Below are 24,101 nucleotides of genomic sequence, written 5' to 3'. Positions count from 1 at the left end.
TCATGCTCCAAGACACATGATTTTATCTGTATTGTATCTTTGTCATCAACCATAGGTGATGCCCACAAATAGAATGGGCATCCCTTCTTATAAAATGCCTTGCACCTTTTCTTAGTATTAGGCCTAAAATTCATCACATACATGTTCCTTATTCCATAACTTTTCACTGCATCCTAAAATTGTTTGAAGCTCCTAAATTTCAGTCCAATTCTAAACTATGGATTTCTCATATCAACCTCCTCATTGAACTCAGAATACTTAGCTCTAAGAGGGGCCACATCTTCTTCATCTGTTGAAGAGAAGGACTGAAAACCATTTGAATTAGCATAGTCAGATCCTACAAGGTCACCATCATCTACTTCTGTAGCTTCACCACCAATATCAGCATTTGGTCTTGAACCACAATCATTAAAAATCTCTTCCTCCACACCATCATCACTGAAATTATAATCTGAGTCCTCAAAGTTACATGTTTCATCTCTATCACTACTTCTGCTATGTCCCCTAATTAAAATGTCCTCCAAGTTCTCATCATTATGTGTAACATCTTCTTCCTCACCCACATAATATATACAAGCAGCTATACTACATTCACCTAGCCTCACACCTTCATTATTCACAGGAATGCTGCCTAAGTCATGGGGCAATGATGTTCCACTATAGGACAGTCTCACACAAACACACATCTCTCTACTACACCCTACTGAATTTGCCATTTTTAGGGCATTTAGGTCAGTTTTAACTTCTTTGTACCTTCTATCAATGCTTGTTGTGTCTAGCCACCATATAGAACAACTATCAACCTCCAAATTCAACTCTCTTGCCATTGCTAGGAGTTCTATCTTCGATATTTGGCCAGCACAGCAATAATCAATATACCCTACCATTCCTTCCACTTCACCAACTTTGTAATGCATTCTTATGGAAAATAACTCAGCATGTACAATCACATGTAATTTAAATATGAACCACTAGAAGGAATAGAAACTACCAAAACAACTACAATCATGAACCACAACAAGCATATTTACTTAAAATTTCCATAAGAACCTCATAATTAAACAACTTCACAAAAGAACAAGTAAAACAAGTAAAAGCTGCTAGAACAAGTACTAATTCCATGAACTCAATTAATAAAATACCACATCTTTGCCTTCATTATATACACAGGAAAAAATAATCTAACATAGTAAACAATGATAGAGGATTACTAATTTCACTATTGTTTCACTACTAATGCTAAATAAACAACCTCACATCCAAAAAGGAACTAAAAATCCATAGTAATCTCATAATCTCAGTAAACAAAAAGTCCAACCAATTACACATAACAACCTCAACATTAAACAAGTTTACAATGGATAACTTATTACTCCAACTGCTTAAACAAGTAAAATTGTTTCCATTAACTCGATTAATAAAAATCCACATGATGATTGCATTATATACACATGAAATAGTTCTAAAACAATCAACAATGAGTAAAAAAAAAAGACCAACCAATTACACATAACAACCTTATAATTAAACAACTTCGGAATTGATAACTTATTATTTCAACTGGTAGAACAAGTGAAAGTGCCTCCATTAACTCAAGTAATAAAAAACCACATGATAACCTCATTATATACACATAGAAAAAAAATCCAAAATAGTCAACAATGACAGAGGGTTATTAATTTCACCACTAATACAAAATAAACAACCTCACATCCATAAAAGTAACTAAAAATTTCATAACAACCTCACAATCTCATAACTAAACAAAAAGAGCAAACCAATTTCACAGAAAAAAAAGCACCCCATCATTAAATTAATCTTGCACCACTCATTTGTGGGCTTCATTCCACTCATGCAGTATCTCCCAGTTTACAGCCATCTACACCAATATCAGCTTCCTCTACTTTTTCGGCAGCAACGACCTTCACTTCTGTCACCCTCGCGGAGATGTTTGGTCGTCGCCACTTAAACCCTCAAAACCCTCAAAACCATATTTTGGCTTCTTTCAGACCAAGTGGAGAAGAAGCTTGTCTCTTGTCTCCCTCTGCCTTTCTCGAAACGAGGGACCTTGATAATGCGTGCCCGTGGCTTTTTCCGGAACACGCTACCTCCGCGTGACGAGGAATGCTGAGTTGTCTCCATTGGCTGGCTCGAACGACACCTTTAATGTGGTTTGTCCAGCGTGGCATAAAGCACAAGTTTTTAATGCTGACTATGTAATTTTGGTTGCCACATCAGCTGAGGTTCATCGGATTAGCTAGGGTGGCCTGCCGAGTAACACAAACCAAACCTGGGTATCCTCATTGATACAAATTAAACCTGAGTTACTTGAAAGCAACGAGGGCAAACTTGGGTAACCCAAAAAAAATTTACTCAGTTGCCATTTGATGAGAAATTGTTGAACCGGCCGGCTGAACTGGTTGGACCGGTTGAACCACGAACCGGTTGGCCAACCGGTTCATTGATTGGTCCGATTTTTAAATCCTTGGCCCTCACTCACTTGGAATAAAGATGATTTGTTTCAATTTTTTTATTTATCTGAATTTAAAAAAACAGATATTGAGAGATTATTTTAAATTTAATTTTTATTTTCAAGATTATCCCTTTCTCCTTATAATTATATATATATTTTTATTTATATCATATTCCGAACAAAATCTTACTTCAAAAAAATATCCCTAGTATGGACCCCATCTTTTTGTAAGTGAGTGCTTGTGAATTGTGGGCCTCTATCCATTAACTCGAACGCGTTCGGTCAGTTGTTTTGAGCAAGAATCACAGCGCTAACGGGAAGGTCACAGCTCTACTTTGCTTGCAATGCGTTGCCTCCGCCTTCATCTTGGAACCAGTAAGCTAACGGAACGGCGGCCATGTGTCGAGTCTGATCCATCCAAATAGCGTGGGCGAGCTAGGTTGGATTTAGTACTTGGGGGGTAAATCATCTTCAAGGTATATAAACAATATATATATATATATATATTATCTCTTTCTTTAATAAGTCCCAAATTCACCAATCAACAGCAAAAGATCCAAACTTTGGGAGAAGAGGGATCAGCAATGGCGTCGAACCCTTCTCCTTCTTCTCCTTCCTTGAACAGTGGATCGGTTCTCCAATTCGATCGGTTTCAAAGCTTGGTTGATGTGGGTTTCTGGCATCGCCTCTCGTCTCTCAAGCTTGAAACCCTTGGCATCGATCAGTCTCCCATCACCCTCGTCGGTAAAACCCTAGTCCTTTTCCTTCTTTTGATTTTGTTTCCTTTGTTCTACTTTATCTTGGTTTTCATTGTTTTTTTTAAAGACTACTTATGGATCTGTAATTTGATGTTTCTCATAATATAGATGAGTTTTCTTTTTTAATTTTTTTAGGCGAAGATAATGTTGGCTTGTTAATGGGCTTGATGTATGAGATTGGAGGGGTTACTGTGTGGTTTTAGTGTAACATCAATCAATTAATTCATTTTTTAGCAATGCCCAAGCAATTAAAAAAGAAAAGATGGGATTTTTTTTTCTAGCAAAACTAAGATTTATTTATTTATTTTTTATTTTTATTTTATTTTTATCAGAGCGTGAAATTTGAGGTGCGAGGGGTGAGTTGATACTGTTGAAATCAGTGTTAATTTATTGAGTAATGCCTGAAAAGTTCAATTGGGAGGGTATTTTTGAGCAAAACAAAACATGTTTGGTTAGTGTGATTAAAATTTGTGACTCATTGTGTTAGTGTGTGTGTGGTAAGTGTGATATTGACCTAATCATTATTGATTTATTTTCTTTTTTTAAGACCAAAACCAAGCAAACCAATGAAGATGGTTTTTCCTTCATTGTATTGTTTGACAAAATTGAGCTAGTTAATGTATATGAGTTGTGGAAATTGGAGCTAGAAGATATTTTTTTTTTTTAGAAAAAGTGTGCAATTTAATGTAGACAAAAATTTCGGGCCAAACATAGAATTAACAAGCAGTACAAAGTATTATAATTGTTCAGATCATCATCGAGTTTTTTTCAGCAAAACTAAGTAATTCGGTAAAGCTGGGATTTTTTTTTAGCAAAACTGTGCTTGTGTTAAAAGGAGCATGGAATACAATACTAGCGGTGCTAAGATGTGTATCCTAACTATGATATTTTATTAAATGATACTACATTTTCTTCAATGGTGTGTGCAATTCCTAATTTTTTATTTATTTATTGTCACTAGCAAGTAGCAATAGAATGAGAATTTATAAATCTAATTTCCTTGAGGTATGAGATGAGATATATTCTGATTTGACTGTTAGGGAGGATTTCTTTAGCAGAATTGCCTCCTGCTACTCCTGACAATAAGGAAAGTGAGCACTTATGTATGTGTAATTTACTATAGTCAAGATTTGTGAAATGTAATAGATTTTTCTATATGTTCTAGCTCACCTGAAAATGTTTGGGTAAGAAATGTGTCTATTTTTCTAGTTTGCTTTTCATTTGATTCTAATTACAATATACTCTTGGTTGTTTGAATTCTGATCATTAAGCTGGCCTTTTATGCAGCAATTGGCCAAATCCATTTATTTATTTATTCCTTGATAATTAACAGTTATTCTCAATGAACAATTGTGTATCTCTACAGGTTTTTTTGCACCTCATTCCCGTGCTCAAGTTTCAAACCACTTAACTCTTCTCTCTGAATCATTACCAACTGCTCCTATTGAACATGCATCATCAATTGAAACAAATCTGGGTAACAGGAACAGATGTCCTGTTCCAGGCATTCTGTACAACACAAATACATTGGAGGAGTTCAAAGAGCTTGACAGAGACAATCTGCTGCAGATTGAAGCAAACAAGGTGCCCTATTATTTGTTGGTTTCTGTCTTTGTAATGCTTAATTCAGTTTGTAACTATTGCAGTGGTTATTAGATCTTGGAAGACATTCGATTAGGAAAGGTGGAAGAAGATAGCACATTGCTCTTGAGGTTTCTTGTGATCTCATATGCTGATTTGAAGACATGGAGCTTCCGCTACTTGTTTGCATTTCCTGCTTTGGTCATTGATCCACCAGCAACCTTAATGAGTTTGCAACCTGCCACACAGATACTTACTGCAGAAGAGGTATCGTAATCAGAGTTGTGCAACAAACAGATATAATTATTGAAATTAAAACTCAGCTGAAACTCTGATGTTGTTATTTTGTTGTAATAGGCAGAATCTTTGTCTGCAGCATGCAATGAATGGCGAAGCTCAAGCTTAACCGCAGGTGTGCACATCATGTTTTTATGAGAATAATATGTTATTAACCTATTTTATATCTTGTTGATTCTTTTGTGATATGTTTATTTTGAATTTGTTTAAATCTTCTTAGGCATTCCATTCTTTATTGTTAGCATAAATTCGGACTCGCAGGCCACTCTCAGGCCACTGAAGGATTGGGAATCCTGCCAAGGTGATCAGAATAAGGTATATTGTTTCTGTTTCTGCAGTTAATCCAGTGTCTCAATTAGCTGTTGAGTATATAATGTAGAAAAGATAAGTTTGCTTGTGGTTTTACATAAGCCTGTCTACATTTTGTGTGTAGAAAAGAACTGGATTTTGCTGACATTCTTGAACATGTTCATTGTGCAGTTACTCTTTGGCTTTTATGATCCATGCCATCTCAAAACTAATCCTGGTTGGCCTCTTCGTAACTTCCTTACATTCATTTGTTTGAGATGGAAACTACAGAAGGTTCGTTTTTTTTGTTACCGTGAGAGACTTGGTTTGGCCAATTTAGAAGTTTCCCTTATTGGTGATGCATTGATCTCAATACAGAAAGGTAGAGTTGCATTGTGTAACATTTGTTATTTACTAGTTGGATGTTTTAGCTAAAATTTAAGCCATTTGGTTTTAGATTTCACAGAACCTCAATACATACCTAAAGTGGTAGGCTGGGAACGAATTGGAAATAGGCTGGCTCTCAGATGTATCAGCCTTGCAGAATCAATGGATCCACAAAGGTGCTTGTATAATGGTCACTTAAATCTCCCTGCTATTATAGAATGCCAACAGGTGCTAAAGTTATAAAACAAAATGGATGTATTTTCATAAAATATCTGCAGGTTAGCTGCATCTGCTGCTGATCTAAATTTGAAACTAATGAGATGGCGTGCAGTTCCATCTCTGAATTTAGACGTTTTGAAAACTGCAAAATGTCTTCTCTTGGGTGTTGGTACCCTTGGATGCCAGGTTGCTCGTACATTGTTGGTCAGTACTTAGAACATTGGTTCAATTTATATATATGTTTCTTCATCAAAGTCAATAGCTGAAAATTTCAATTTTGTAGGGCTGGGGTGTCCGGAAGTTGACACTTGTTGATAGTGGGCGGGTATCTATGTCGAATCCTGTTAGACAGTCACTTTATACATTTGATGATTGTCTTAATGGTGGTCGGCTAAAAGCTGAGGCAGCTGCAAGAAATCTAAACGCTATATTTCCTGCCATGGTGAGTGGCGTCATGCCATAGTTTCTATTTGATTTGTAGGGGCTATCTCTGCATGTTCACTGAGTGAAGGTTTCTGCAGGAAACAGAAGGAATTGTGATGGCAATACCTATGCCGGGACATCCGATACCTGCTCAAGAAACAGCAAGTGTGCTGGAAGACTGCAAGCATCTTCAGGCTTTGATTGCATCCCATGATGTTGTTTTCCTATTGACAGACACTAGGGAAAGCCGATGGCTTCCTACTCTTTTTTGTTCACATGAAAACAAGGTGAATCTCTTTGCTGTGAATGCACTTTGTCAGCTTGATGGTCATGCCTGAATTTATTCTAAGGAGCTCCATTTCTTCATGTTTTGTCTATTCAATGTTATGATTTAGAGTTTTAGATAACATAAATTTCAGAATCATAGTGCATAATGACTTAAGTTGTTTGGAGTTAGCTAAAAGGTGTATCTTAGCAAATATCACAATCAGATAGCTGTCTTTCAGAAAGCTCAATTTGTAATTGATTGGCTTTCACCTATGTCTTTTATGTAGGTAATAACTTAATATGATTTATGTCTGTTATTCAAATCTAGAAAATGGATTGTATTCTTATTTTGTTTTTGGCAAATTGCAATACATACAATTTCATCCTCAAATCTAATATAAGCATGACCAGGTGATGTATGGCAAGCATAACTGTAATACAAACCAGAATGTTACTCTTTCATAGGCCTGAGTCCTATATCATATAAAACACTTATATGAGGACTGAGTTCATAATGATTTTGGGAGTTTTTGCCAACTATTGTTTAGTGGATGTGAATATCCTGGATATGTATGACAGATTTATATTGTATGTTTCTTGTTGACATGTTAATGATGATTCTCACCAATATTTTAAGCAATTCTAGTCCGATTGCCTGTTTGTTTGCCTGTTCTTTTGCGGCACTGATTTGTTGTTTTGGTAGATTCTTATTAATGCAGCTCTGGGATTTGATAGCTACCTTGTTATGCGGCATGGAGCTGGTCCCAATGTCTCCACTCCTGATAACAATCTTGAATGTCGAGATGACAGGACTGCTGCTGCTCTTATGAATGAGTTATCTCTAAAAGACGTGGGTGCAAAGCAGCGCCTGGGATGTTACTTCTGCAGCGATGTTGTTGCGCCTATGGATGTAATTTTCTCGGCAGTTCTGATGAGACTTTTATTTTGGTTATTCAATGGGACTATTTATTGATTATTTAGAATTTATGCAGTCGACATCCAACCGCACTTTGGACCAACAATGTACAGTCACAAGGCCTGGCCTCGCACCCATTGCTGCTTCCCTTTCCGTCGAATTGATGGCAAATATTTTAAATCATCCTCGCCGGTAATCTTAAATGTTTCTACTGAAGTAACTTTTTCCCCCTGCAAGTTCTTCGTCTGATTTATAGTGATGGTGGTTCCATTTGCAGGATATTCGCACCAGGTGAGATTGCCAGCTCTATAACCGGCAACAGTGCACAACCTCTTGGTCTAGTGCCCCATCAAATCCGTGGCACCATTTCACTTTTCTCCCAAATGACACTCCTTGGCTATTCTTCAAGCAGTTGTACAGCCTGCTCTGACACTGTGAGCTCTTTCTCACTGCAATTTTTTGAGGCTAATCCATTGGCTCCTGTTTTATTTTTATCATTTTTATGAATAATTGTGTTAACCTTAGTGACATCGAAGATGACACTATAATAAATCCTAGAAATTACTGTCTATGGCATGTAATGTGTATTTATTTCAAGAATAGTATCACAGAATCTTGATATTTTGGTAATGCTTCTTGCATTAATCATCGTCCACAATGCAAATTTAAAGTGGATTCATTTTATTTCAATTGTTGTGCTCAATAAAATGTTATCAAACATTGTTTCAGGTTTTATCGGAGTTTAGAAGCAGAGGAATGGATTTTGTTCTGCAAGCTATCAACCATCCGACGTATTTGGAGGACCTCACTGGATTGACAGAGCTCAAGCAAGCTGCGGGTTTGTTTGAGTTGGACTGGGATGACGAAACTGACGATGATGCAGAAATACAATAAACCAACCACACTGGCGAATGTATTAAGAAGTAGACATGACTCATGTCGGACCTGTATTTATCCTTATTTTCTCATTCTTTTATAGGATTAGTTTTACTGCACTTTACTCATTGTTCGAATATGACCTGGAAAGTAAAATTCACATCGTAGTTGTTCCTACTCAGCTTGTGTTACTATATTTACTGAAAGGGCCTTATTATTCTACTAAACAAGTGCAATTCTTGAGTCATTTTCTCTTGCCAGTTTGTTACTGTGGAAGCTTTAGCTGTAGTTTGTGTTATTGTATTTTTTTATTTTGTCCAAGTATTTCAGAATAAGGTGGGGATTTAACCCGGAGTAACTGAAATATTAACTTTTCACTCGAAATAAGTTTCCTATTGATTTTTAAAAGGTTTTTATCATTTCCATAAACATGGACAAACCACTTATCCAAATTTTAAGCTCAATATTTTTGACGTCCGAGTTAAGAGGGAAATGAAATGACTAACTTTTCTATTTTAAGGTTTGTTTGATTTTGTTTCTAAAGTTAATATAAATAATATATTAATGATGTGAAAAATTTAATCGATTTCAGATGAAGGCTTCTTTAAAAATAAACTTAAACAACTAAACTTAAAAAAAAAATTATAAAAAATAGAACAATTTATTTTAATTAACTGTTTCATTGAGGTCTGTGGTTGTCGTCACTAAATCTAATGAAGTTCAATGATACAATATGGGTGTAGTAAGCAATTCCATTTCCCATCAAAATTTAGGTTGACCAGTATACATTATATATAAATTCATGTATTAACTATCTAATTTTTTGAATATTTGTTTGCAAAAATTAATAGTCATGTATATGCTGTCATAATTAATGAAATTATATATATATATACATATAACTTGTAATTCCGTAGGTTAGAGGCAATATTCCTCCAATTGTTTTAATAACCTCAATGGTTTTCGTTGTATGTTATATCCCAATTTTTAAAATTTTAGATATTTCCGAGTATAATGAATAGTAGGATAAAAAAAATTTTACAAAAAAAAAAAAATTGAATACACATTATACACCCGTTAAAATAAATGTTTATCTTACCTGTTAAAATACATCTAATTTTGACCCACACTAACAGAACTGTTAGCTTGCATGGTCCACAACCCAGACCAAACATAAAGTCCAACTGAACCTCACTTCGGCTTCTTTCCATTAATTTTCCTTCGAACTTCAAACAAGTTCCAACAATTCGGCACAAGTTCATGGCGAAATTTTCCATACCAGATTTTGGTTTTGAAGAAACAAACAAACTACTCTACAGACTGTAGCATGTATATCATAAAAGAAGAAAAATATATGTAGTTTAATTACACAAGACATTCACACCAGAGCATGGTTAAGTCAACCCGCCGTCTGGAAATCCCCGAATTCATCATTATCTATATCAGCATTTTCAGAGGTGGAAGATGATTTGTTGGATGGAGACTCTGTTGTTGTCGAGGGTGAGTCAATCGTGGCATCTGTGTTGCGATGAACAGCATGAGGGGACGGTGGAGCAGGAGGTGAGCTCTGAAATAGATCCATGGAGGAGACAGGTGCTGCAGGAGGTGGGGGAGGCTTAAGGCAAATTGTGGCACCTTTGGCGTCCGACTTCTCGTCCAGAGAAAGCTTATTTAGGCCCTGCTCGAAGAATGCGGACTTCACTCGGCTGCCTCCTTTCTGTAGAATTTATAAGCTCGCTCTGAATACTGATTAAGACCATGTAGTTGGTTTTGTAGGAATACCAATTCAAGGAACATGTTTAATTATACAAATTCAAAATGATGCAAACCAATTGTGCCTAAAATTCCCAATGATATATCCTTACACAATTATCATGCCACAGATAAGTGGCTAGGATGAATATGAAGACATCAGCTATTATGGGCTTAGGTTAGTGTCAAAATTTGTTCACAATTTTGTCTTAGGAAATGCAATGCACTATTGTGGTTCTTTAATATATTAGCAAATTATGGAACACAATAGTTGAATATTAACAGCCTGAATTTTCTTAACAATCCTACCTAAGAGCAATCTATATTCAGGATTAAAACATATTAGATTTCTAAATTTGGCGGAGGGAAATACAAATCAAAATGCAAACAATAGAGATAAAGGGCTTACATTCTTTATTTGAAGCACCAAAGTTTCTCCTTCTTTTAAGCTGTAATCTACAGAGGATGTTGTCTGAAAATGTTGTTCCATCTCTTCAGCTGTCTTCTTTTTATTTAGATATCTTTTGGTTTGTAAAGGAAATTCAGCAACAGAATAGAACAGAATCCATGATAATAATTTTATAAAGACAGTGCTCAGATGTAAGCAAACCTGAGCACCACTCTCTGATGACACTGCTCACTTTTAATGAAAACCCTTGACTGAGAATGACCAACAAAAAAAAGAATGCAAAACTAATTTTCTAGCAAGCTAAGAAAAAAGCACCAGCCAAAATTTGCCGGAGGATACTTCATATGGTCATAAAGAGCAGCCTGAAAATCATAAGCTTCAGTCCTTTCTCGGAAACCTATACCGATGAAAGCATGTCGTTTTCGACCACCTGCGTGAGCCAAAAGAACAGAACTTTTTATGCACCTGAGCAACTAAAATGTCAGAAAGATAATAAAATGAACAACACGCCATGAATTCATTCCTCCAATTAAAAGTTGTAACTCATCAAGTTCTCAAATGTCCACTTAGTTTTCTTGAAGCTAGACAAATTAAGTGACATAAAAATATCCACATTTCGAAATGCATACTGCTTAAAGTTCATATTTACAAGGACGCATTTAACTAGGAGCCAGAATCTGAAAGTAAGCTCTGTGAACTTATCAGCAACATTTACAAGAGATGAAATGCTTCTTAAGAATTAATAGAAATATTTTCATATGAACCCTTCACATTTGGCTATTTATGTCCCAGCAAGAGTAACAGCTAATCTGACGCATGCTTAAAGCTCCAAACTTTATTTATTTATTTTCATTCATGAACAATTCAAGGCTCTCAGGGCCTACAATAACAACTTTTACCACCTAGTTTGTAAGAGTTCAAGAAAAATCAATTGAAGGTAGTATTTTCTGAGAAAGGTGCTACTTGAGTTCACACATAGGCATTGCACCACACTATTCAAGATTTTTTGTAGAGAAATAAAAGGTTCAATAATGAGAACATGCAAACTCACCAATATCCTCTTCCACTCGAAGCACAAAATATCTGGAAAAGCAGAAAATGATAACTCAGAAACCGCTTTTGGGGAAAATGTGTGGCAAAAAAGATAGTTTGAACTTTGTAAATTTAACATACATAAATAACATGCATTACAAATCAAATTAGTACCATATTAGATTAGGAAATCAAATTGGAACCAACCTGCTACTGTCAATTACAGGTTCCACTGGATGTGGCTCTCCATCCCTCAAAAATGCTCTAGCATACAATTCCCCTGACTCATAAAAGTAGAAGAATCAATTAAATGCACGTATTTCCCCAGCTAATGAGAAGATTGATGCACCTGTAGTTTTATCCTCAAGTTTAATGGTACACTCTTCCCCTTTGGTAACCACTTTCAATGCTCCGTCCCATACCCATTTGTTTACATTCCACTCATCAGCCCTATATTAAACAGAACTAGACATTGTAAGGTAAAGAAGTTAGGGGGACTGTTCATTCAGGTTTATCATACAGATTATAATGTGAAATGCTAACTAATTAAGCAGAGATTCACATGAAGGTTTATCATGCACCGCAAAAGTTAAAATCACTAAACATAAAAAAGTAAATGTAGAATGAGGAAAGAGTTCTTGCAAGGCAAAATATTGACCAGAAGATAAGTTACAAAAACATCAATGATCAACAGATCTCATTTTACCATGTTAAGAGATTCAGAATCTGTTTGTTTTGAAAAAAACACAAGAGAAAAATGAGACATCGCATTGCCATGGAAAGCATACAAAACAACTGCATCAAACCCAAAAGCAAAAAAGTTTTTCTAAGGCGCACATAAATTTAATTTCTTCCATAAAAAAAAAAGGAAAAAGGAAAAAATCAAAACCATTTGGATGATGTGCAGACTCAACAAACATCACAATGGTCATAACATCATGAAACCTAAATAGAACTCATATATAGACCTCTCCACATACAATTCCCAACGTCACAACATCGTAAAACCTAAATAAAAATTAGCACTTTCTTTCCATACGAAACATAAGAAGCACTCGCTTGTCAATGTCTTCTAACCAAAATCAATAAAATTCTTAAAAAAATCACTAGGGATAGAATTCATGTAATGCAAATCAAACTAGTTACCTGAAGCTGAGACCTAATTAAAAATGAGAGCTTTCTTGCTCTACAAAACACAAGAAACAAGCATGCATCGGTAATTACTAACCAAAATCAATAAAATCCCAAGAAATCACTTAAATCAAGATTCATGCAACGCAAAGCAAACAATTGGATGAACAAAGAAATGGGGAGAGGGAGGAGTCAAACCGATAAGAAGCAGCGCTCTTCCTCGGAGGTATCTTGCAACAAAAAGAAAAAAAAAACGCAGGGAAAGTGAGACTTCGATCAAGAAGAGGGTGGACGATAAGATAAGCAAGATAAGGGTGTGAAGACGCTACCAAATAGACGTAGCACTCGTTGACATGGAAGAGGACAAGTTCGGCAGCCTCTAATTGGTCGAGTACTGCATCGCTTGCGGTGTCGAGGTGCTGTTGTTGGGCCGCCATTAGAGTGCAGTTGGAGATCTGGCGGTGATGGTCGTGATGAGAACGAAGGGTGAAGACAGAGCTTAGTTTTGGGGGCCCGACCAAGTTTCCAACTTCTTACCCAACTCCATTCCTTTAAAAAATAAATAAAACATATAATAATAATAATAATAATAAGGAAAAATTACTGTTTACCCCTCGATAATTTCAAAACTTCCCAAAACAACCTCCCGTGAGTTTTGCATCACTCGACAGATACCCTTCCTTTATTGTTTCACTTCCTTTTACTCTGATATGAAATTCCATCATCGCTCTTAAATCTTTTACATCATTTTTCATTTTTCGATTCCTTTTGCATGTACTCATTTTTTTAAACGGAGTTCATTTCTTAAACAGAGACTCATTTCTTTTAAACAAAAACCTCATTTCTTAAAACGAAAACTTCATTTTTAAAGCAGAGACCTTATTTTTTTAAATAAAATCTCATTTCTTAAGCAGAAAACTTATTTTTTTAAACGGAAAAACTCATTTCTTAAACGAAAAACTCATTTTTAAACAAAAACTCATTTTTTTAAACAGGAAACTCATTTTTTTAAAGCAGACCTCATACCTCATATTTTTAAATAGAAGCCTCATTTTTAAATAGAAACTCATTGCACCCTAAGGGCATTATAATCAAACCCCTGTCACACTTGCCACAACTTCCCACTGAGGGACAATTTCTTCAAAAAAATTCCAAATTAACTCTATCAATCACTGTTAGATGTTTGGGGGGTTTAAAAAATCATTGTATTTAAAAGGAAGGGGTTTTTATGGATAGCCAAATTTAGGGGGAGAATCTGTGCATATTGCAAATTTTGAGGGTGTTTTTAGCAATTTCCACTAATAATAATAATAATAATAATAATAATAATAATAATAATAATAATAATAATAATAATAAAACACCCTCCAAGTGTCATGAATCCACATGATCCAACCAAGTTTTTATATTCCCAAAATGCACCCTTCTTTTTGCATCATGTACTTAACAGCCTTCAATCTTTTGACACGGTTAATTTTTGACTGAGATGACGAAAATGCCCTGGCCTGAGTTGTGAATGAGAGCAAGCCATAAATTTCTCCAAGACAAGTAAATAGATATCCTATATAAAAAACTTTGTTATTATACTTCAAATATATTACAATCAAAAGAATAGTTTTTCATTTCCTCTTGTTTTTTTTAAATCCTAACAATCACAAATGGAGCAAAGATCAAACAAAAAACAAAAGTAAAAGCTCTAAATTTAATCTCATGAGAAACACAGAGACAATTAAAAAGACGAACTAAAGAAACAAAAAAAACCTTGTTAAACTCCTTTGAGACCAGATCAGAGAAGGATGGAGAGGAGAAGGATGAGATCGTCGTCGGCGATGGATCTCAAGCAGGGAGAAGAGGGACAAGACAGATTGGAGAGCAAAGAAAAGGGCAGCAATGGATCTCAACGAGAAAAAGAGAAAGAAAGGTGGAAATCTTTTCTAAAGGAAGGGCATAATAGTTATTTCAATACTAAGGAGTTCAATTCCCCCCAATTTTGACAGGATTTGGAATACTCCACATTCAACCTGCCCATAACCATGACAACCCTTTACTCACTTTCTTCTTGGTTGCCAAACATAGGTTTAAACTTCATGAATGCATCTCATTCCCACTCCCAAAGCATGAAACCAGGAGCCAAACGCTCCATACTTTCTCTCTTTTCACTTTGGCGCAATTAGCTATATGGAACCGGCAATTTGGGGTGGTTACAATCCTGAGGAGATGGATATAACTGTATAGGGCACCCCTGTCATTTCCTTATCCTTTATCTCCTTATCACGTAGGATCACAAATACTACTTTTCTCCAATTGTTGCCCTCTCAAAATGCCATCTTTAGCCTCATGACACCCTTGCGACCGTCAATTTATTGTAGAGCTTTAGTCGTTAATTACTACTCATCGGAGATCTAATCTGGTTAGGGAATAATAGTTATGGGCTACATTAAGGTAGGAAGGCACATATGGGAATCCTAGAAGAAGATCGAAAGGTGTAGTGTTGATGTTTTTTCCCCTTTGTCTTCCCGATTTTTGTGTGTTGTGTGCATTTGTAAAATAATATTTTACAAATTGATGAATGATTTGCGCTTGATCGGGTTATATGGACTTCCTAGCATGAAAATTATGGATTTTGGTTTTTGTGTGTTTATGTGCTTTTGTGTGTGATTTCAAGTGGATGCGTTTTATGTTTTCTGCTAGCCCTGTCTGCATATTTCTGTAAGGAACCTGTTTCCTCCTATTGTATTTCCATGAGTTTATGACTTTATCATTTATTTTCTGAGGTTGAGTTTGTTATACCCTCCTATTCATTGTACATCTTTCTTCTTTGTCCAAGTCTTAAGAGAGAATCGGTTATATAAGTGGTGTACACACATAGTACACACATATCATGTGGTGTATTCATGAAACATGTTTTCTCCTTACCAATGATATCTACTAGTCAAAGAAAACTTTTTCCATTTAAAATATGGTGTTTTCATTTATTCTTATTAGTTTTTGTTTAAGCATTAACTAGCTTTGCCTAATGTGTTACCCTTGTTGTAGGAAATATGATGGCCAATCTTGTCAATGGAAGATGCTATTTGGTTTTGATAGTAGAAACTCTTGCATAGTTGAAACAACATATGAGTAGAAAGCATTGGGAAATTATTAGGAGGACACCCTTTATGGCAATGATGAAGATCGAACCTGTTTTACAGGAAAGGGGAGTGCTCAATGCCCTATTACAGAGGTACGATGAGCGCATTAAGAAGTTTAAGATTGGCGAAGACCTCTGTGCTTTAGACCTGAAGATGTTGCTCCCATCCTTGGCCTCCGTTGCGATGGAGACGAGGTGGTTTTCTTAAAGCAGAAAAAATAATCGGCATTTGAAGGCAAATACCTCAGTAAAATCTATGTTAGGCGCAGAGATGCCATAAAAAAAAACTTCTCCAGCTCATTTAAAAGAGAGGTGATAAAGAGAACTTTGTTAAGCTCCTAGTGGTATGCCTCTTAGGAACAATGTTGTTCCCAAACACTTCATGTTTTTGTACCAAATTGGTTTGCAGACTATGTAGATGACTACCTACATTGAATCGATATGTGTGGGCGCACGCCATACATAAGTAAGTGGCTTATAGATGCTGTTCCTCAAATAGCCGCTCGTATGCAGGAAAGGTGTTATGGGAAAGTAACAAATGCTAGATATCTAAGAGGATGTACTATTGCTCTTAATATATGGTTCTACAAGGTTATTGGAACTGGGAAAAAAGAACATTGTGGGAGGATGCCGAGGATCTTATGCTATGGGAAGAATAGCTTTCAAAAGCAAGCTTCCCTTGGTCTCCTAATGTCATTGTTAGATGGCAAAGAGGTATTCCACTATTGTCGATGGTTTATCAAGGTTTCTTTTTATTTTGTAGCTTTCCCATTTAATATAGTACGCTTTTGTTTATTATACAAGCTTTCTATTTTATATTAAATGTTTTCATTTATTATTAATAGTTAAAGTTTAATATTTGTAAATTATGTTTGGTTTCATGTGTTTTAGTGTAACATGTGAAGTTTTTATCCACCATAGTTTTCCGAGCTCGTCCTTGTCACTAAAGAGGAAGAAGATATTGTCAAAGCTATGCGGAGGGACAATCAATATCCCTGAACCTCAAGAAATGAAAAAGTTACAAGTGCATTCTCTCCCCGTGGTAAATAGATGAGGTCCACTTCAGGGAAGCGGGGCCAAGATCGGTCCCGCTTCCGAAGCCCCCTTGTACTACTCGGAATTGTTTTTCGATAGGTAGTACTCCAAGTAAACCAATGGATAATGACATTGCTACCCACTTATTGTGCCCATATGAGACATTGACTAGAGATGTTGGCCATATCATTTTAATGCTGGATGTAATGGAGGGATAGAGATCCGTCAAAGATGCATCGGCTCCATCGCATGTGATAAATGACCCGGTAGAATTACTGATGCTAAACCATTAGCTACTACAGTACCGAGAAACGGCAATGAATAACTGCCTACTAATGTTAAATCATTAGCTACTAAGCCACCAAGTGACGACAATGAATCACTACCTACTGATGCAGTAGTACCTACCACTGACAATGAATCACTGCAATTGGACTTGGAACAACTGACCGTCAATAGTAAGCCATCGATGACCTACATAGAACATCCATTAGCCAACTTTGAATTACATGTTGTTGAATTATCAATTACTTGTGCAGAATTACATGCCACTAGTGAACCCTTGATAACCTACACAAAACAACCAACCACCATAACTGAACCACCAGTTCCCCTTACAGAGCTACCCATTACCTTCACTGACATATCACCGTCAATCGTTGAACTGGTGATGGCCCCCATTAAGCTCTCAGCTGTTATAGTGCAAGAATCAGATATTGTTTCTAAGGCTGCTTCACAGGACATTGAACCATTGGATGATTTGATCCTCTTAGACATTTGCATGGCTAGAGAGAAAATGAATTTTGTGAGGACATACTTCATTTTAAATAAGAAATGTCCTACTGGCTACATGCGGTTGAACATGCTTGAACAAGCCATAATTAGCATGTATCTCAATTGCATGATCGATAAGTAAGTTTTCACTTTTTGATACTATGTTTCCTCTTATACCAAGGCTATTCTGCTTAACGAGGTTGATTATTGCTTATTATATACTTTTCTGATTAAAGTATTACGGTTCTGCATATTATAATGGGTTTCCACTTAATTTTGATCTTTCTTGTTTAGTCTTTTCATTTAATAATTTCCATATAGGACCATCGTATGGAAGAACGAGTGGTCATTTACTGCCTGAGATCATCTCTACACTTTGCTCGAAGGAAAGACAATGGTTCTAGATAATGTCATAGACGTCTATGTCATGATTATCCTTGGCACTCTGAAAAAACAGCCCTATCCCTACAAGAGGCGGGCCACAATCACTAGACCACTAGCGCTTCTTATGTCTAAGCAAGACCACTTAGTGGAAGTCGCCTTGACAATGATGGAGGATGCCATGCGTGCATTCTATAAGATTGATGTGATCCTTTCACCCGTAACCCTTAAAAATCACTTCTATATTTTCATCCTCGATAAGCAAAAGGAGTATGTGCACTAATCATCATTGAAAAGTCCTATGTATGACCAAGATGCTCGGGAAATGGTAAATCCCCTCACTAATTTTTATATTTTCTTTATCCTTCTCTGAATAATGTCTATTTTATTATCAGTGGCACTCTTCAAAAGCTACCTCACAATTGAGCTTGGGGAAAGTGAGACAGAGGCCTATCCCTTGAAGCATGACTGCAACTGCCCGTACCAAAAGCCAGGGAGTGTTGACTGTGCTATCTATGCCATCAGTTTCATATATCAGATTCTCCAAGGCGAAAGCTCTATCTCCCTAATTCAGATATACCTCTCATGCGCTTGCACTATGTCGCACACATACTCATTGATGTTTCATAGGCTGAGTGGTTTGACATATGAAATTTCAAAACATGGATGTTTCCATAATGATCTAAGTTCCAAAACATGATAGTTTGTAATGAGGCTGATTACATGACATTTCCCGCTTAACAAACATTGTTTACATTTAACACACGTATGTTTTCTTATACTTAATGCTGCTGAGGTTCACTTACATGCATAAATCATCCTATGTTTGTTAATTAATTAGTACATTGTAAGATCTTTGGTTGTGGTCAGCCTCATGGCAATGGCTGTTGTGTAACTCATGCATGGCAGGTGACTATAATTCTATTTGATTTCGTCTGGGATGACTTGGCTATTTCCTCATGATTGGTGGCTGCAAAAGTAGTTTACCACTTTCATTAGTTATTTAGTCATTGTACTTGATGGGAAAAATAGGTTCAACATATACCAGTCGGTAAGATTCAAATATGAAGTGGTTGTCAACATATTGCAAAACATACACGTCCGTTTGCATTATTGCAGCACATCCGTGTTTATATGGGATGATGTACACTTGCCACCTACGACATGATCAGGTTTTCTAAAGAAAATTGACAGAGTACCTAGTCCGATAGATCATTTCAAAATGATCCCCGTCAGATTAACCAACCAATAGGGTGAGGCATTCTTCAACAATTCCTTAAGCTTTTTATATATGTCAGGGCATAGGTGTATTTTCCATTGTCATGAATGCTCGTGACTGTTACAAATCATGCTCATGACTTTGAACCTTTGATGACATGAAAGCAGTGGTGAAGCAAGAACAATGATATTAATTAGAAACATATTATATTAAATAAAAATGTACAATAATAAAGGGAAATATGTTATATCAAAGAGGATCATAAAATATTACATGGGAATGTGTTAACTTAAATGGAAACCATAAAAGTTAAGTAGCTACCCAAGATGTAAAGTGAGAACATGGCATAAAAGAAAGAACTATGTTAAATTAAATGAAAATGCACATTAGTCTATGGCAAGTTATTTATTACATGTTGAATAACTTCTACAGAGGAAACCTACATAAGCTTACCTTATTGAGTACACCATGTTTGTCATGAGGAGGTGGCATGCCTCCTTAATCCAGGCATTGAATGACTACCATATTAGAATACATCTCACCCATCTTTTACCCTTAAATTTATAGTTCGACTAGTGAGAGACATGATTTTTGAAGTAGCCAGCAATGTGCATATGTGAATGTGGCTAACAGGTCGATGATTGCGTTGTTGTTTTCCTTTGTTGTCCATACATATGTAATTTTAACAAATATAGACTTCACTTTCCCAAGTCTAACATTCCTTCTAGTTCACTTCCAAATATCATAAGTAATATGCATGGGAAAACTTTTGCAATGGCTCTAATGAGGCCCTTGGGCCAATCTAAAATGAATGTAATAATCTTTTCAAAGTTTTCATCTCATACATTGCATCATTGAGCTTAGAAAGAAACCATGTTTAGTTGGCATCCATTTCATTATCAAAAATATCGATTACCACATGAAAGAACCCATCGTATCCATCTTTACCCGTCGCACCTAATAAAATGCCCTGGTATTTTTAGAGCAAGGGAGTTCTATTAGAAATAGCCTATAGCCTCTCTTGAATCAAACAATATAGGCACAGAAGGCAAAAAATGCACATCTTAATTGCTTACTGTCTTTCTCCACAATAGTAATGGTACCAAGGTTTGTCTCCAACACCTTGCTTGCATACAAAACCAACAAGTTGTAGCTCATGACCTCATTCCCATAGAGAATAACCATAGTAACCTTTTCCCTCAACCAAGCCTATTTATGTGGTAGACTAACACTATGCACAAACAATTTATCATGTAGACTATCAATAGCCTATATAAGGGGTGCTCCTTTGGCTTTTGTATCACAAGTGCACTGGCCCACGTTTTTTTTTATGCTTTCAGGTGCAATATCTTACCTATACCGTCACAAGTGCAGTGACCCACTTTTTTTATGCTTTCAAGTGCGACATTGTACCTATACCGCCACTACATGTATGCATCAGATACATCATCTTGATTCTAAATGTGGTATGATTGCACTCTCTTGATGTGTGGGAACACTATTGGTAGCCCATAATAGAACATTGAACTATTATCTCTACTTATATTTTATGAAGGTAAAGTTAAAATTTCATTTGATAGCAAAATTGAGAACTGCATCCTTGAAGTGTTTACCATCAGGAAACCATTTATCTATTCCCAACGGCACAATTTCAGGATGCTTCGATGAGATATAGATAGCTAGGTCCCCGATAGATCCTTGTTGGGATGGAAATGTACCATAGTTAAATGATTTACTCTCTAATAATGAATCCCTCTTGTTATAGATTAGTATAAATCTAAGAAAACAACACTTACGTATAAGCAAGAACATCTAATTTTAAATGGAAAAAAATAATATATTAATTGGAATGTTAAGATGTTAAATGGAAAAAAAAACTAGAATAAGTGGAAACCCATATAATTAAGCGGAAATGGTGTTTGTGAAACTCCACCTTGGAATCAACAAATAAATTGTGCAGTTTACATCCGGTGTGACAAACTTCACCCTTACGTGGGAAACATCAAGGGCACATCGTTCACAAATCTCATTTAGTCTTGACTCCTAAGAAGTTAGCAAGGTGAGCTGCAAAACTCATCCCTCTCCCATCTATCTAGCGATTGTGAAAAAGTTCTCCACTAACAACTTACAATAAGAGCTTCTTACATTCACATGGTTTTATACTATTGGGGATATGTATTACTTTTTCTGGAGAAAAGAGAAAAGAACTTACGGTGAAGGTGGATGCTTCTTTGAATAGCATTAGGTGGTGAGTCGTCGAGGAAGAGATAGTCATCAAGATCATTACCCCGAGAGAGCAAATGGATGACATTGGAATGAAATAATAATAAATGGCTTAAAGAAGATAAATTTATTTCATCAAAATAGTAACAAGAGGAATTGAAGAACAAGAAGAAGAGGAGAAAGCATGTTTCTTCTTTCACGAGTTAAAAAGTACAAAAAAAATATACAAAAATGTGAGTAAAATGATGGTATGAAGTTGCTGAAGTGATGACAATCTGTACAAACTTCAAAAAGAATAACATGACTTGGTGGCCTTTTTCCCACCATTTTCAAGGGAAAAGTTGGAAATATGGATAAGGTTAACTGGCAGAGTGTGTTTAAAAGACTAAAAAAATGAGGGAACAGAAAAGACATGGACTGTCCAGGAAATTCAAATACCAGAGGGACTGTTTGGGAAGTTTTGAAACTTCTAGAGACCTATAATTAATTTCCCATAATAATAATAATAATAATAATAATAATAATAATAATAATTGGTAATTGATAGAAACCCCTCCCAATTTCACTTGTGTCGGCACATAGTCCACCAAAGTTTTAGCATTCTCAAAAAGTTCCCCATTTTTTGTGTAATTTACTTTTGAATCTGGCCATTCACTTTTCAACCACTAACGGAGTGATATTTGACTTGGTTTGACAAGTATGCCCTTGTCTAGCAAACGGGTATCGTTTTGCCCATGTGAAATGACAAGTTTGCCCACAAATTTCCATTCTTATGCCTTGAAGCATTGGAAATTTATAACTTGGTTGTTACTAATCCTGAGGAAGTGTGATGGCATCCTTGTTGGCACCTATTTCTCCTTTTCTTCACCCATTTATTTTTTCATAGAAAGGCTAGTCAAGAATGTTCTCTTGTCTCTAATCATTTGTAAAACCATCTCTTCAACTCAAACCCTTTTTGATTGATGGTTTGCAGGAGAACTCCTGCCGTGCACTATTGGTTCCTCGATCATTTTTTCATTGTAGAAACAATGAAGGCCACACCATAAGGTAGGAAGGCAAATTTGGGAATTACAGAAGAAGATTGGGGATTTTAATTTTGTTATTTTTTTTTATCTCTTTGACTTGTGTTTTATGCATTTGATATAAAAGATTTTACAGTTTCATTTGTGATTTTAGACTGATGTGGTTGTTAGGAGTTCTTATCATGAAATTAGGGATTGAGGATTTTGTTTGTTTTGTAAATGTTGTGTTCATGATCCTCAGTGAGGATGCCCTATTCAAGCACCCTCATTTGTTTGATTATGTGATTCAGTCTATAATTTTGCATGGATTTGTGTTGTGGTTTTTATCGAATGTGTTGGTTAGAAGAAGTGTATCCTCCCGTTACATTTTTCATGTGTATTTATTTATGTTTTTCTTTTCTTTGGGATTGGGTTTGTATCAATTAAAATAGTTTCCTTTTTATAAATGATATTTACTACTCAAACAAAATGTATATTGTTTAAAATATGTAGTTTTTGCTTATTAACACTTTTTTTTATGTTCAAGTATTTTTGAATACTGTGTAATGCGTTGCTCTTGTTGGAGGTCACAAAGATATGGCCCATAACCTTGTTAACAGATGAAATCGTACATGAGTCAAAAGTACTTGGAAATCATTCGGGGGATACCCTTAACCTCACTGATGAACATTGAACTTGTACTATAGGAGAGGTGATTGTTCGATACTCTATTACAGAGATATGATTAGTGCACTAGAAAGTTTAGGATTGGTGAGAGCTTGCTAAGCTACATTCTCGAAGATACGACCCTCATTTTTTGTCTTCGCTGCGATCGAGATATTGTGGATTTCAAGAAAAAGGAAACACAATCGGAGTTTGAAGAAAAATATTTCTCCAAAACATATGAAAGAAACATAGATGATATCAAAACAATTCAACTTGTTTGGAAAAAAGGAACCGAAGAAGAAAACTTTGTCATGCTCCAGGTGGCATGCCTGATGGGAACCATATTACTCCTGAACACATCTTGTTCAATGCGAAATCGATTATTGACTATGTCCAAGGCCTAACTATTCTGGACCGTTATGCATAGGCATATGCGATGTATAGGTGGTTTATGGAGGATGTCCTGTAGATAGTTGTATAGCTGCAAGTGGGGTATTCTAGGAAGAGAACCAATATAGAATACTTGAGAGGGTGCTCTATAGCATTGACATTTAGTTCTACGAGGTAACCAGTACCTGGAAGAAGATATTGCTTGGGAAGACACCTCGGATATTATGTTATGAGGAGAATAGTTTAAATAAATGAGCATCCCTTAGTCCCTTACTAGAATCACTAGAGGGCTCACTAGAGGGCAAAGAGATACTAATCACGTGCTGTCTATATATATATATATATAAATGTTTATGCTTGTTAAATTTAGTTTTTGTTTACTTTATTAATTTTATGCTTAATTGTACATATTTCTATTTATTACTACTTGTTTCCTCTTATTATGTTTGTTTTTATTTATTATTTCATGTTTC

At 35.8% G+C, this 24,101-nt stretch overlaps 2 protein-coding genes across 5 annotated transcripts; one reads left to right on the top strand and one right to left on the bottom strand.

Moving 5' to 3' along the window:
* Positions 1–2,756: 2,756 nt before the first annotated feature.
* On the top strand, positions 2,757–8,732 carry LOC120257447 (ubiquitin-like modifier-activating enzyme atg7). Of its 3 annotated transcripts, none has more exons than XM_039264916.1 (15): positions 2,757–2,933; positions 3,022–3,217; positions 4,598–4,815; positions 4,888–5,079; positions 5,170–5,224; positions 5,330–5,424; positions 5,590–5,779; positions 5,855–5,960; positions 6,063–6,207; positions 6,287–6,445; positions 6,525–6,713; positions 7,397–7,603; positions 7,686–7,801; positions 7,887–8,043; positions 8,339–8,732. In XM_039264916.1, the coding sequence occupies exons 2-15, from the start codon at positions 3,058–3,060 to the stop codon at positions 8,501–8,503; spliced, it is 2,154 nt and encodes a 717-aa protein (XP_039120850.1). In that variant the 5' UTR covers positions 2,757–2,933; positions 3,022–3,057; the 3' UTR covers positions 8,504–8,732. The 3 variants fall into 3 exon arrangements, with proteins under 3 accessions (XP_039120850.1, XP_039120851.1, XP_039120849.1); XM_039264917.1 differs by having other exon boundaries at positions 2,757–2,949; positions 5,864–5,960; XM_039264915.1 differs by having other exon boundaries at positions 2,757–2,949.
* A 927-nt stretch (positions 8,733–9,659) lies between these two features.
* LOC120257449 (uncharacterized protein At1g03900) lies at positions 9,660–13,340 on the bottom strand. 2 transcript variants are annotated; one of them, XM_039264918.1, is made up of 8 exons: positions 13,139–13,340; positions 13,008–13,039; positions 12,028–12,128; positions 11,886–11,958; positions 11,698–11,729; positions 10,986–11,076; positions 10,647–10,758; positions 9,660–10,202 (listed from the first exon to the last, which is right to left on the bottom strand). In XM_039264918.1, the coding sequence occupies exons 1-8, from the start codon at positions 13,244–13,246 to the stop codon at positions 9,885–9,887; spliced, it is 867 nt and encodes a 288-aa protein (XP_039120852.1). In that variant the 5' UTR covers positions 13,247–13,340; the 3' UTR covers positions 9,660–9,884. The 2 variants fall into 2 exon arrangements, with proteins under 2 accessions (XP_039120852.1, XP_039120853.1); XM_039264919.1 differs by having other exon boundaries at positions 10,041–10,231.
* Positions 13,341–24,101: the final 10,761 nt, after the last annotated feature.

Source organism: Dioscorea cayenensis, unplaced genomic scaffold, assembly GCF_009730915.1.
Source record: "Dioscorea cayenensis subsp. rotundata cultivar TDr96_F1 unplaced genomic scaffold, TDr96_F1_v2_PseudoChromosome.rev07_lg8_w22 25.fasta BLBR01002128.1, whole genome shotgun sequence".
NCBI lineage: Eukaryota > Viridiplantae > Streptophyta > Magnoliopsida > Dioscoreales > Dioscoreaceae > Dioscorea > Dioscorea cayenensis.
Note: the sequence above shows the minus strand (reverse complement) of the source record. Positions and strands in the feature narration are given on the sequence as shown.